We start from the raw sequence: 16,248 nt of genomic DNA, 5'->3' as shown, positions 1-16,248 counted from the left end.
TTCCACGAACTAATAAATCGTAGATCATTACTCTGCAATGTAGTTAATATTGCATCGACAAAACTAACAATTATTCCGTACATACTTGCGTGAAAATATACAGATTTTCTATTTATTTTATTTAACATCTTTATTGTGCATAATACAAGGGTACAGATGATATAAAAACGAATGAAATAAGAAGTACATAATTTGTGTGCAAGACGAGATGCAGCTAAAATGCTGTTATTGAAACATAACCTCAATAACCTCAGATAACTCTTCTTTTTCAACGGACGAAAACATGAAGTATAAGAAGTCGCGAATATATCACGGCCTCGTAATTCTACACGCAGCGGCTGGTAAAATTTTTAATGAAACGTCGTTTATATTTTTCACGGTAAAGTCATCAATCATTCCTCTGACGTCACTAGCGCCAGCTAGGTGAATGTTATTTCAAGTTCTCGCGACCGTTGGTCGAGTTGCTTCTCAAATGTTAACTCGACTAATACTTGGAACCTGAACGTCAACCTTGCGTCATTAAATTCAAGAGGAATGTGCACGCAGGACATTGCGTCGATGTCGTTTATTTTATTTGCAGGTGAGTGTCTATGGTTTCGACAGCTTATCCTTGAAAAGAGTCAGCGTCACTTATGCTTGGTGTTCCGCAATGGGCAATTTTAAAATCAATATTCTGAAGAACGAAGTCTCGGAAAGAAGATTGTAAAAAAACAAACTATTAATTTTTATTGTTTCTATTATTAGTAGTAATAACACTAAATTTAAATTTTACAAGCGCCCCTGCTAAATTTCTAGGCATGTCACTGTTGCCAACCGTTTTTCAACGGAGAAAAATATACCTACATATATGCCGACTTGTACCTAACAAGAGTATCGCTTAGCATGTACTCGAGTGTGTCTCGAGTAGATCGCTATATTCGTTTCACGATACGTGGAATTATCGTAATAACGACTAATTCGTCAAAAGTATAGATTTAAGCGTTTCTGTAAGAGGCTACGGCCGATCTCCACGTCGGTTAATCTCCGTACCAAGATGATACGATTTTCCCTCGTCGTCTAACACTAACAGCTCTTCCTACTTACGTCTTTATCGGAACGGTCGTACCCGTCGGGGTCAAAGTTCGAAAACGTGGCTCGTTATCATGATGCTGCGTCGAAGTTCGCCGTGTATCTTACCGCTCTTTCCTGAATGTGTTTATGCGCATGCATAGGTTAGGTTTCCCCTCTGTGTGCCCGATGCAACGACATGCACGAGCGTGTAATCGAGTCGAGGAATCAGCGGCCTTTCACCCGACGCCTCCTCGTGTTCATTCCGTTACCATACGGTCACCATGCTTATCTCTCACCTTCGCGAGAAACTTCGACCTGAATTTCTTTAAAGGCTGGGATTACGCGTGGCCGTTTCTCGTTTCTCGAACGATCTTGTTTGCCTGCGCGAAAAACCGGGACGTTGCCATGCGACCGCCAACTTTTACACACCGCCGCGCGGAGAAATTTTCCGTTAACCAGACGTCACCTTTTTTATTGGAATCGCCTTTGTCTGGCCGGACACACCTTCCGTTTCCACTACCCGCCATTTGCATAATCGAATTTCACGTCGATGCAATTTACAAACATTTCTAGAATGCTTTTGCCACGACATTAATACCATTTCTACCGCGGCCTTCCACATACAGTTTTCTCGTCAACGTTTTTATTTTTTCCATTATTGAAAATTATTTGCTCCAATATCTATACAGTTATGATTGTTACTGATGTATACAGGGTGTTCGGCCAACCCTGGGAAAAATTTTAATGGGAGATTCTAGAGGCCAATATAAGACGAAAATCAAGAATACTAATTTGTTGGTGGAGGCTTCGTTAAAAAGTTATTAACGTTTGAAGTTCCACCCATACTGAATTTTTTTCTAAAAAATGGGTAGGATTTCGAGGGTAGGTCTATTCACCAAAACTTATTGTAATTGATCCCCCTAATCGAAAATAATTTTTCCAGAACGATTTGAATTTTTTTAAATTTCGTCTAAAAATTTCACACCTTCTCGAATTTTTTTCTCAAAACTGAGTAGGATTTCAGAGGTATGTGTATTCACCGAAAATGATTGTAATTGAGCCCAGCAATCAAAAATAATTTTTTCGGAACGATTTCAAATTTTTTAATTTTGTCGAAAAATTTGTCCACCTACTCGAATTTTTTTCTTGAAAGTGCGAAGGATTTCGAGGTTATGTCTATTCACCAAAATTGATTGTAATTGACCCCCTCAACCGAAAATAATTTTTCCAAAATGATTTGAAATTTTTTAATAACTTTTTAATGAAGCCTGAGTCAAGAAATTGATATTCTTGGTTCTAATTATTTTTGTTACGCAATCACGTAATTTTTACGTGATAATTTACGTAATCTTTGTTTTCCGTGATTAATAGTTATTTTTCTTACATTTTTGATCCGATTATTATTGGAATAGCATACAGAAATATCGACGTATCATAGTCGTTTGATCGTACCGATAAATGGCAATAAAAAAAGAATTGTACACAAATAAACAAGGCATCCAGTTTACCTTGAACAACATAACCTAAACGAATTTCGCAAGATTTCTTGCGAAATGCGTCAATACGATAATAAAACCTCGTGATGAAATTTCATGAGATTTGAATCATAACGTGTAACAAAGTTTATAAAGTTAATGTTAAAATAAAAGTTAACATATTGCCCCCAAAATGAATATATTGAACAGTACAAACAATTTGCTTTTCTATTTATTATAAGTTTTATCACTGCTAGCATTCTATGCTAAAATAAAAATTGTGAAATTTAAAAGGAAATTTATATAATGCATGACATTTATGTTACGCCCAAAATTCTTCAATTGGTTAGTAAAAACTTGCTAATTTATTAGCGTACATTTCATTGCAACTTTTGTAATATACTTTCATGGAAACCCAAGGCATTTACTTCTATTTATTTCAGAAACATTAACGCGTTAAAAATAAAATAAGTTTTATTTCAATACTTAAGATAAAACCAGGTAAGTAGTTTTGATAAGATTCCTTATCGACCGATATATACTTCACATAAAATTCCAACAACGTTTCATCAAGATGTAATGCAATAAACATTTCATCACTATTAAATTGATCCACTAGCATTACGCAAAAGTGATAAGACTCGAGAAAGAACAGGACATTCTTTTTCATTAATTGCACTATTACGATAGAACAATTTGCATCCAACCGTCTCGTAAGCATTTTATTGCGTGGAACTGCGAATGAAACGCAGTCGGTAGGGTAGAGATCGGTCCATACCTTCTAAGAAAATAAATTCACAATAGTTGTTTTCGAAGCGGGCAGATAAGGTTAAGCCGGTGACAATCGTTTAATGATCGTATGGTCTTACAGGTCCAAGATAATAATACATTTAGAAACACGTAAACAACCGAGGTCGAACGTAGGAGCGTTTAATGTCAGTTTCGTGCTACGAAGACCGGGGATAAAAAAGTTCAGCTTCGAAGGAGCGTGTCCTTTCGTACGGTCTTGCGCGGGAAATACGATATCTTTTTGTCCACGAGCACGAACAAAAAGAAGCATGCCACCGAGTCGTACAGTCATGCGTTCGTATATGAAGGACAAAACGATATACGGTATCAGTCACGCGACCGATGGTAATTCGATATCGTCGACGCGAATTCGGGGAAACGCGTCTTCGAAAAATCTACTTCGAGGCAATCTGACCGTTGCCCAGGTTCGCATTAATTTATCAATTCGATTTGTCATTTAGAAACCTGTACGTACCTACTTGAAAAATTCCAGATATCAAACGCCACGACTTACTTCGTCATAAAAATACTGGCGTTAACTTATCGATATTAACGTGTATATCGAACGTGATAATTTTATTGGTATCGATTCTAAGAGACACGTATCAGAGACAACCATTCTAAAAGAATTTGTACGCAGCGGTTTCCATTCGTTTTTATTATACCGTTGCAACTAATGCAGAATGAACGATTAAAAGTATAGTTTTATTTTATTCGAAAGGGGGAACGAGAAGTGTATATAGAAACTGTGTCATAAATCTATGTGTCGTTTACGTTCTGTCTGTTGGTTGCATGTGTGGGACATTTCTGCACGTCGATATTTACCCTGGGGAAGTACAATACTGTTCCTTTGTTATGACGGGCGACGTACACAAATTCCTAGAATCTCGGATTTAAGTTTGCCATAAAACACTAGTTGGCATGGCCGCCCGATAAGATATTTTCAGGGTCGTATTAATGTGTTTGCGTATACGTACTGATAGCGTACGACGTAAAACTATTAATTTTCTATTAGACTCGGAGTAGCTTCGCATTACCTGTTACTAAATTTAACATTATCAATCTGGCAAAATTATTTCCTTAAATAGAATTACGCGCGAGACTGAAATTATTAGTACGGACACTCTCGCAATCAGGGATATCGTTGTGTAATACACATTTCCGTCTCATGATCGCCTTAATGGACTAACAAAAGTAAAAAAAAAGTTAAGTCAACTACGTATTTTATACTGGTGTATAGTCCATCCATATAGATGATTCATATGCAAATCGTAAACCTTGTTATCAATTCGTAAACCGTAAACAATGATGTCACTGTCGGAATGATGCTACGTACACCTTTATTTGTTCAATAATTATGACGATTAGCTAACTAAATATCTATTCGATAAACTCAAAAGGAAGAGCTATTCCAGGTTAATCGTTCGTGTATCGACAAATTTCGACATTCGTTGATGGGACTTTACTCTTTTGATTGACAAAAATAAAGGAACGTGGATATTAACATTTATAAAATGCCATATTTTTATGTAAAGCATTCTTTAGCTTTTCAAAATCACTTCATATTAAATGTAATAACGTGGGACGCACTTCCTGTACGACCTTAACGGAAAGTAATTAAAAATTGATCCTGGACGGAACATGTTCAGGGAATAATAATTTTTATTCGATGCATGAATGTTCGATGGGTACGGGTTCGAAACGTTTTAAGCACGTTACTGCAGTTAAAACAGCCTCTTTTACCCCTCCGACGCGGTTCGCAGCCGCTAACGTTCTACTGCGCACGCGTATAACCGTACAGCATGGCAACATCGCGAATAACCACGTCGTCACGGTCACCTGATTTTTCGTGGAAACGCGACGCTACCGCGCGCGCGGATAAGGTATGCGACAAATACTGATAGAATATTGGCTTTGATATTAATCGAGTCTCGGCGTATCTTTGAATTCGAGGAAAAAAGTTCCCGATGGTGGTGTCGCGGCAGACATAACCTCCCTTCCCGCACGACGAACGGAGAAATAACGAGGCGTTTTCTAAAATCGTACGCGGTAAGGTGATTCGGACCAACGCGCACGGAGACGGGAATAGCCAGGGCAGTGAACAGTCGGCATACGTGTAACGTGTATCACGTGGTCTGGTAAAACGAGTGCGTGGCAGAAACGTTTTCGTCGTTCGAGGAGGTGCCACGACATTATACGCGAATTCTGTTTGTAACGATACTGTGCTCGAACAACGATACGATAGCAGGCCACTATTTGATCGATTATCTGGCCTGTTCGTTTCAGCGAATACGATTTCGCGTCGGGCTACGTGGCTCGTGACCGCCAACAACAGTATAATTGTATTACAATAGCATTGTACGGTCGCTGAGAAACGCAGACGTAATCGCTGCTGAAAAAGAGGAAACTATGGCTTCGCCGGTATTATGGCGCGACGTTAATTAGGTTGCGTTTGCAGTGGCGATAAATTTGTTTCTTCGTCCGGCAACGAAAATTGTTGAAACGAGTACGTTGCACTATTTCGTAGTTGAACGACAAATTTATCGGGGTAAGAGGGTCGTTCTAGGAATCTCGCTGATTTATGAAATTCGTTATTAAGCGGTACCGTTTAAACGAGAAAATAAATTTTATTGCAATATTCCGTTGTGCGTTGCATTTAATGTGCGTCTGCGACGGATTGCTTTCATTCCATTTAAACGTGTTTGGCGAGCGGAAATATATTCTCCGAACAGCATTGAAATTGGTGAAATACTTTGCTGAATTATTAAAACGTTCGGCTCGTCCGTCTACGGTGAACGTTAGAAAATAAATGCACGAGCCGTGCAGGAAATTAAGGCTCTTATCGATCGCAGACGTTTACTGGTTCTTGCGTTCCCGGCCATGAAGAACATATTTTGCTAATTTAAAGGTTTTCGTATTGTTAAACACTTTTCTTTTATAAAATTAACGCTCTTAACTTTTTGATAAACTTTTCATATATTCATCTCACCCACGTATTCCTTAGGTGCTGTAACCCCTCGTCTTAATTACTTATAGTGAACTGTGTTTCTCTTTATATCAGGTAATATTAAACAAATTTAAAAAACATATATGTAACGTTAAATTTCATCCAATTACAAAATGTCTTCTTTATTTAATTCCTCTATTCTCCTCTATAAATATATGTAAGAATAAATCTCCTATTGTCAACTAAAAAAATGATTTTTATGATGTCACGAAATGTTTTCGATCGTTTGAAAAATTTTCAACTTGAAATGAAAGAATGCATTCTAAAATACAACGTCGAATTCAATGCTAAAGCGCAGGGTTAACGAACGCGATATGATCTTCGTTTTAAATCGACGCCATTTTTACTTTCGTATCTAGTTCTTAAAATAAAACTGTACGCGTATACGTTGCAGAGCGGTCGAGTGAAATGTGTACGATTTGTACATGAAAAGAAAGTCGACTTTCAATAAACTCCCCGATATTGCTTCGAATCCGTGTTTGATACGATCGATATACTCGCCGACAATAGAGATACTTTTCGATAGCACTTTCTGTGATCCAAAATCACTGCAATCCAATACTGCAACTACCAAGATGATAGAAACGATGAAAGCGCATCTTTCGCATGTTGGTCGACGCACTCGCGAAGAAATACATTATTCCTAACCTCTCAACCAATATTTCGGTACGCCATTTTTAAACTATTTTTCTTAAACACTTCGTTTGCATCAAGTTGTAAATTTTTTAAATAAATATATTCAGTAGTATTTATAGTCGCGGACAAAGTTTTCAATAAAAAAATCTGAATAAAACCAAACCCGGAAATAAGTTGAAGGATAAAAATCTGAATAATGTTGTATAACTTCATACAACTTGTACCATTATATACTTTTCGAACTTGAAGTGGCCAAAAGAAGGTAAGCTATTCTAATAAACTATTAAATATGTAGATACGATTTTAAATAAGTTTGAGTTTATAAGATATTGAAATATATAGTTGTCTTTACATAATATTTGATTTGCAAAAAATAATTTACTTTATTTGGCCCACCGACGAAGAAGGTTCTGCACAACTGTTATACAGGGTGCTTCGTGCAATTAGGATGAATTGTATTTCTAGATTTACCTCTCTGTAAATTATAATTTTTATTCCGTTTATTTATTTAACAATTTTATTCGCTAAATAGAAGCAAAGTGTGCAAAAATTAGAAACGTAACTGTATATTCTTGAATCTTAGTTTCGTAAGAAGCATAATGTAACAACAAATTCATATCGCCTACTTCTTGTGATATAACAGATTATCTCGTAAGTCTTACGTTTTGCCGCGTGACGTAAAACAGTACTGCAATTATATAAAAGACAATCGTTCGTATTGACACATCCATGACACAGCAGTCCATAAATCCAACAATAGATTCGAACCACAACGCGTGGAGGAATTCCAGACAGTACGTGGATTTTATTTGGAAAAGAGACGGGGATGAGTTTTATTTGGAAACGGATAATTAGCCGTTCATCAATAACAACATTTCAATGTCGCGTTACCTGCTTCCTGTGGCGTGTAATTTAATTAATTCCCGCTACGTGATGCGTCGCAAAACCTGTCATTCATATATGTCGTTTCCGTGACCAAAATATCTTACTGCCTTGACTTTGAACCGCGCCACGTTTGTAATAATAATTATAATTTCACCGAATTGTTAAATCAAACGATAAAAAAATTATTTGAATAGTGCTACTATTATAGTACAATGTTTTTCAATAAAAAAAAATTTATAACCAGAACCCCTCTGACGCACATTTTGTATTCCGTTATATAATTTTTTTTTTTATCAACACATTTGTGAACTACAAATTGAAAAACACTGGTTTAATGTTTTAATTTTTTACATAAAATTTTAATAAAAATAAAATTATTTACCAGGATATAAAAATATAAAATATATGTGTTTTCATGTTGCAAGTATGGTTGGATCAAATGTGATTGGTTGTTCAAAACTAGATTCCCTAGAATGAATAATTTCAGAAAAGGCTCCCTACATGTGAGAATATGTGCCTGTATGTTTGCATTGAGAGACGAGAGATAGAACGTTGGGGTAACCAACTGGTATGAAGGGAATCAGTGACCTTGAGCGGTCAATTGATTCTGACCTTATAACCTTTTACGTAGTTTACATTTACCCTTACATCAAATGTGGTGATAAGTATTGACTAATAATGAGGATGTAAGGTGTCTATAAGAGTCGGTTCATTTCTATGTTCTTCCTATACTTGAAATAAAATCACCTGTCTGCTAAATGTCATTTCTAAGCATGGATCACGTTGAGACAGGAAGTCAGTGCTTGGAGGCCAGATTATTGGGAGATATAATATAAAAATATGGAACACAAAAATGCTTTTAAAAATTGGGACCTTTATCCCAGTTTTATCCATTACTTTCTGTATGATTTTTTTTTTTATCAGCTGCAAAATATTTCATCGACACTTTATCGAAGCAGCCTCGAGTTGTTAGTTTCCTATAGCGAAGAAAGTTATCGAGTGCAAAGGGCTAGATAAGAATTTTGCCCGTCTCCGCCACTAACCTCAGGAGTATCTGATGCAAGAAAACTTACCCGTGCGAGGGAAACCTGTGCTGAAGATGCTGTGGTTCGTAGTACTGTGTGGTAAGGGCTCGTTCGTCCAAGGTATGCTCAGTCGCGTGGGCCTTCGCTGCGGACTTGATATCCATGAACGCCACCGTCGCGGAAGCACCCCCGGTGCTGTTCGAGGAACCGCTACCCCCGCCACTGCTACCGTTCCCAGAACTGGAACCGGAACCACCCTCGTTGCCTTCTCCGAGGGAACCACCGGAACCTCCATCCACGGGGCATTCTTCGCCCCGCGGCAGCAGCTTGACGCTCTGCACGCGTCCATACCTGAAACATTCAAAATTTTAGGTTAATTGCTAGGTGAACGTATACTGCTTGAGAGAAAAAAAAAAATTAAATCCACACGGTTGAGGTAACGTTTTTAAAACGAGAAGGTTGTGCGTTACATTCGGCGAGCTAAATATTCGGTTAAGAATTCTACAATATGAAATGTATACAGCGTTAAACATTTTAAAATATAACAGAAAAAATAATTACATTTTTACCTAAATAACAAATAACTTTTATCGGTACCTCGCATATACAGTTTTATCTGAATAAAAGTTTGTGTAGTACGTCTGCTCGTTTTAGTTCTAGAATTACTAGAAAAAAGTTTGAACAAAATTGACAGAATAGTTGAGGTCAACAGTGATTCGAAACGAACGTGAGGATTCGCAGAAACATTGAGAATAACAGAAGCAATGGTAACTGAACAGAATAATTCTTTTACTTTTTGATCTACAAAAAGGGGAAATATCTGCGAACAATTTTTTTTATATGAAATAATTACTTTCTATTTACGCGTCGAAAATCGCACGAATTTTTCGGCTAACCTAATATTTTGCTCGGCTGCAACTTGAAATCGGTGTGTTTAAAGAAAGCGCGTCTTGTTTTCACCCTATAGAAAACTGAGATATTGAATTTCGGACGAAATTAAAGAAAACAAAGAGCCAAAGTTGTTTCTGGCACACCCTGTGTACAGAAAGCTCGACAGTGGTAGAAACGGGGCTTACTAGGTGAGGTAGGGTAACTGGCTGGGAGTGGGGAGTCAAGCATCATGATAGGTCGATCGAGAGAAGAATATTACGCGCAAGCGCAAAGACTCCAACGGTTTCGGAGTATCTCGGGGAGTTGTTCGTCTAATCTCGCGTGAGTCGCACGTATTTCCTTGTGCGTTCTTCCGAGGAAATCCTTTGTTTTTTTTTACTCCCGGATCATATACGCAGCATCTATCAACGAAAAATGCATTACAATCATCCGTTGTTTGTTCTTCACGCTCACAGGCGTCAGTATAACGCGTTAGAGAATGCACGAGAATTGGGCGGCGCCTTGGACTATAGTTCGCTTGGATTTACTGCACAAAGTACTTACTAGGCCGTTACAAAATCAAGGAACGGTGGATTTATTTCGTAAAACGAAAATCACGGGAGGACGCTAACTTATCACGACACACGAGCACTTTTTGCATCGTGAAATGTCGGATCGTTTCGAATGGGGCGTGGTCCCTCTTCCATATGCCGTGTGATTCGATGGCGAGAAAGGGGCGCGCGAAGCTTTGTATAACGGGTTTTCATCTTTCTCGTTGCACTTCGTTTCGCTCGAACATTTTGAACATTTATTCGGCGTGTCGGAACAGGTTGGATCATCTGTAACGAGAGATGCTAACCGGTATATATCAAGAATTATTCTAGAATGGTCTTCGAGCCGACGAGAATTAATTTTCGGGAGTTATCTCGATTTCGCTGCAAACGGGGAAAAAGGTGGAAGAGAAAACGAATAAGTTTATAATATTGCAACATACACATCCTCTGGAAGATTGTTCTCACGAAATGGCTGCCGCAGCTGCGATGTGCCGTTTATACGCGACTTCCGTAATCTTTCCCATTCCACATTTCGCGCGTTTATTGTTCGCAAATATGATAGCGACCGATAGTATAAATTTTTCCACGGTTATTAACGTGTGATGTGTGGAGTGCTATTTCGAAATTTCGTTTTCTTCGCTGCAATATCAGACGATGAAATCGTTGTTGATGCGTGACGATGATACTTAAATAAAGTGAAAAAAAAAAAGAAATATACGCAGTGAATACGAGAGGATTGATATTAATTCGTAATAGTTATCGTATCGGGTCATTTATTCTACGTGACATTTTACGAAAGAGAACCGATCGCGCTCTGTGCGTTGTGGCCGCAAAAGTTCCCATCCCACTCGGTTCGTTCGGTCTCCCTCTTGTTTTCTTCTCCTACACACATTCTTGCATGAAACGCGCGCGCGCGTGCGCACGCACGCACACACACACACACACACACACACACACAGAGAGAGAGAGAGAGACATCCGAAGCCCTGAAAAGTCTCGCACACCACGGTAAACGTCCTTTTCTGTGGCACACATGAGTGAAAGCGGGTGAGAGGGGAGTGACGAGAGGAGGAGAAATAAGATAGAAGGCCATAGAAGGGGGGAGAGAGCCAAGTGCCACGGTGGCTGGCTAGCGAGCCACAAACCGTACCCATTCCCCTCCACAATCCCTGCCTGCCGCTTGTCGAGGAATTTTACTTCGGCAGACTCGCTCCCAGGCTCAATTCCTTCGTTTCTCTCTACGAAGTACAGCGAGTTTTGCTTTATGTGAAAATATTAGCATGACTTTCCATAAATTTCAAGTCTCTAGGTCAGAGTTACATTTTATCGACAAGAAACGCTGGCACATCAAATCCTGTAACGCGGTCTTTAGACACGGAGGCGTAATCGTCATGCGAGTATACAATGCTGCAAAACGACACATAATCCACCCATATCCGACTCGCTTGAAAATGCTCGAGCAAGTTTACGAACTGGATAACGTACTTGTGTGGCGAGAATAACAGTGGTACTTCGATTAGAGTACTCAGAGTGTGTGATGTTCTTCGTTTTTATGTTTCGATCTCTAAGTGCTCAGCTTTCAGAATGTCGTTACGTTAATCATTATTTCTGACAGGAATAACGTTTTACGTTTCCTGTAAAGTAATAGTGGATGTCTCGGCATCGATCCCTCTTCTGTCACCAAGTGGAACGAAAATTGTAGGCTTTAACAGTGCTTTTAACGCCGTGCCTGTGGCACGTACCCAGTACGAAGTTCCTTTGAGAAACTGAGTCTCATGACCCACCGTAGTGGCATCCACTTGGACGATCGTTTGTCTTTGCACGTTTGAAATGGGAGACGTACAGGAAATCAATACATCGTCCCACGGTTAAGAGTTCCTAGGCTGTGTGCATGTGTGAGAATGAAAGCGAGAAAGAGAGACGGAGATATTTTCTATTCCTTCAAATCAATTAACGTGTCGCGCGTAATGTACATCAATTTTTTATTCTTCGATTATTCACGATATTCTGCATTAAGAGAAACGGGGACGAAGACGTACGATGTTCGTAATTTGCGAGAATATATTGTTAAATCCGTTGAATAAGACTTTCGTCGTAGAAATTTAGTGCTAGTGTTACGCGTTATGTAATATCAAAATTTTTGTGATATTTACTTTAGAGCAATTCTACATCCTTAGAGACACAGAGAGTAGTGCGTGTCGTATTTATCTACGAGTAACGAACAAGCACTTCGATAAATATACCGACCAATCTAGCATAGGAAGTTTAAATGCTGTGATAGAAAACCAGGTTTACCGGGTAGGATTCTTTATGTTTCTCCAGATCTCGGAATTCCAAGCTCCGTGAGTGTGTCGATTTAACCTTAACAATACACGGAGGTTCTACGATTCCGCGAAGAACGGCACGAATAAAAAGGAATACAATGCAGAACGAGCACTACGGGATAACAACAAAGAAAGAAGGCTTTTGTTCCTCGACTTTTTCCCGTTCCTCTCGTGCCCCCTCGTGATTCCGTCATGGCTCTCACGAAATCGAATAAAAAAAGCTGTATCGTGCTATGAGGACGTTAGCAATTCAGGAAATCTCCCTGGGCGGTTAATGGACATTCGTCTAACGAACGACAAATACGAATTTCTTCCGAATCTTTAATCATTGTTTCGTTTAGCATTTCTCAAATTTCATCTCCCCGTAGATCCCTCAATAAAGAAAAATGTTTGGAAAATCCTCTGAACTGGATTAACATTTTTCTACCTTTGATCTAATTACAAAATACATCGATATTTTAACGATTTTTATTTAATTTAAATAGTATTATTTTTTTTAAACTAATTTTTTCCCGTTTTAGACTAATTTTGTTCGCTTTTCGATAAATATATGCTTCAACTAAATTTTATTCGTAACATGGAGCTTTCTTGATCTTTCTACCAATTCTGACTAAATAAGTAAGGTTGGTAATATGTATACGCCATTAAAAATCATTATTTGACGATCTAGACCATGTAGCTCTGTCAATTGTTATTATCTTTTAAAATGTTGAGATAAACATATTTTTCTATCCTAGGATGTAATTCCTACTAAAATAGTATTTGATGCAAAAAATAATTACTTTTATTTTCCAAATTCTATGTAAAATTCTAGAATAAAATAATTTTTCTTTCCAATGATGTCATTTTACTCCGTTCACGTCTCATTTCCAAAATTATCTATATTTTTTAACATTTGTTTAATGCATGACAAACATAATCAGCAATTGTCATATCGGGGATTTCCCATTACGTTATTTCATAATTATGCCGTAAGAGAATATAATATTTCAACATAGTGCTTGAGATGTACCAATACTTGATATGTCCAGCTGGATAATTACCATAAGTCATATTTATAAGTACTCATGACTTCATTTATCCTAAATAATTAAACGATTTTTATAACTGCTTTGTAGCGTCGTCCTACAAAATCAAATTTTTATCTTTTGTACTCTTTTGTAATGGAAATGTAATACGTTATATACATTCATCATCAGGGTAGACGTCCAGGAATGGGCCTACCTTCTTTTTCATCACGTGTTTCTTCATGAAGGTGTCTTTCAGAGCACAATAGCATTATAAAGCTTTTGTTCCTTTATGATATTTAATCCTACAACTATTGCATAAACTTTCCTACATTCTTTCTCTCGGAAGAAAGACTTTATTCAAATTCTTTGTCTTCGCTTCGCTAATCATTTATGAAAATTATTATGAACGTGAAAATAAAGGATTATTGTTAGCTTGAATATCGCAAAAAAATCATTTTTATATATTAAATAGTGTTCAATGTGACAAGTATAGCAAAATCGGTGGGTAGATATCGTTCATTCTAGTATAAATTCTTCGAAATCGAGGAGTGCCAGTCTGTCCGAGATATACAGCTAGATGCAAAATTGAGCGTACATGCATATTAAAAATATATTTGCTTGAAGAACTTAATAATAACATAACTTCTTTTTACACAATTTCTTTTTCCTTCCAAAATCGCTCTTTTTCTCTATCATACCTTCTATATCTAAATCTATTTATTATTTTATGTATACCGTGCAGTGGACTCTACCAACTATAATACTGGTTTCTCATAGACTTTCCTTTACAACATATCTCTTTCTTCCCAAAGTCATTGTTAAAACTGATGCACAATAACAAATGTAAATCAAAACAACTAGACGCTATGAATCTCATAATTTGATGCGATAGGTCCTCTGTAATAAAATCGGAAAAGAAATGCGTAATAGTATACATTTTTAGATGATTTTCACATTGTACGTTCAATTTTGCGACTAGCTGTATGTAAAAGGCACGAAAAATCTCTTTGGAACAGTACCATTCTAGGCAGACGACACTGACACAAGCCGCAAACGTCGCAAGCAGCAACGTTGGGGACGCCTCAACGAGGCCGGCGAGGACGTGGCAACAGCGCTATGACTCAGCTCTCCTCGTTCCAACCGCTTCCCTCGCCCCCTAACCCCGCCGCAGGCTACCTCTACGCAGCTGACGCCCTTCTCCTCCTGCCGGGAACTCCACCGCGGCACGACTCGATTCTATCCTTCCTCGTGTCGTGTCCGAGACTCCCCTCCCCCTTCCCTGGCCTCGTCTACCCGCTCCGTTCCGCTCCCCCTAACGGCTTACCACTCCACGCTTTTTCCCTCCACCGCGACCCCAACTCTCTCGGGGTACTGACAACTCGTTTGTCCCCCTCTCTCGAAGCGTGCGCGGGCCGATTCCTATACGGCGTCGTCGTGCCACTGCCAAGACGAGCGTGCAAAGTCCCCTTTGGAAGAAAAACACCTACCTCTCTAGTCCCCCCACCTCGTGCTCTTTCTACTTTTTCTCTCCTTCCTGTCTGTCTTTGTCCTTACTCTCCCCCTACCTCCCTCTTTACGCGACTACCCTACCCCCACTCTTCCTTTTTCTTCGTCCAACGGCTTCTTCCTTCTTGTTCCTTTTCTTCTGGATCTTCTCTCTTTCGGGGTTCTCTCCTCCCGCCATTTCGCTTCTGTATATCCGCTGCCCGAGCGAACAATGCAACGTGATCCAGGTGCAGGAAAAAAAAAGAATCAGCAGAAGAAGAAGAAGAAGAAGAAGGACGGAGAAGCCCGCGAGTAGACGAAACAGAAGAGGGGACAGAACCGAAAGGCCAGCGGATGCGAGAAGACTGGAACGAAATTGCGCGGCCGTTGTTTGCCAGCTATCTTTCGATTGTTTTTACTTGAGCCGATACGGCGTGACGTTTGACGATAGTAACGGAATTATTTTAACGTACGATTAGATAAATACCGGCAGTCTGCGTTATCTAACCGCGATGATCTGTGGACAGTATTTTATGGTAGTCTTTAATTGTGCGTTGACGAAAACATTATTGGATATACGGTACAGACGGATCAGTTACGTATCAGTTTTGAAAAAGAGAAAAGCTTACTTCAATCGTGCCTTCGATGTGCAGGGAAATAATTATACAAGTATATACGACTGTAGCATTTCGGTAAAAATCATTTTCTCGCTCGTGTGAAACGTACCAATTAACAGGCAGACATTTCATTTAACGGGATATTTTACCGTAAACCTGTCAAAAAATCGATTCTCTTTTACATTTCGTTGAAGAACGGAATTACAAGTGTTGAAAAATAATATGCACTGAAGTTGTAAGTAATCAGGTATTGCAAATTACTTATTAGAAAAGGTAATAGAATACATGTAACTTAATAACCCTAATAATGGATTCTAACTTCGACTGTAACAGTAAGTATCAAACTTTTTTGTAATTTAACGAATATTTATTCGATATAAAAAGAATATATTACGAATTTTAATAATGATTTCTGTATTTACAAATATAAGCATGAGGTCACAAACTAACCTCAATAAACAAAACGAATATAATAAATATACGTATTCGGTATAAAACACGTTATTATCTTGAAAATATGTT

At 38.4% G+C, this 16,248-nt stretch overlaps 1 protein-coding gene across 1 annotated transcript in view; it reads right to left on the bottom strand.

The window, feature by feature from the left end:
- LOC122398428 (protein split ends-like) overlaps positions 1-16,248 on the bottom strand; it is a 108,718-nt gene that overhangs the window by 24,794 nt on the left and 67,676 nt on the right. Inside the window, exon 2 of the mRNA XM_043398261.1 lies at positions 8,916-9,218. Coding sequence (XP_043254196.1) covers positions 8,916-9,218 — 303 coding nt within the window. The remainder of the gene's footprint in view (positions 1-8,915; positions 9,219-16,248) is intronic.

The sequence above is a fragment of the Colletes gigas genome, unplaced genomic scaffold (assembly GCF_013123115.1).
Source record: "Colletes gigas isolate AHSC1104 unplaced genomic scaffold, ASM1312311v1 Colletes_gigas_Sc00011, whole genome shotgun sequence".
NCBI classification, from domain to species: Eukaryota; Metazoa; Arthropoda; class Insecta; order Hymenoptera; family Colletidae; genus Colletes; species Colletes gigas.
Note: the sequence above shows the minus strand (reverse complement) of the source record. Positions and strands in the feature narration are given on the sequence as shown.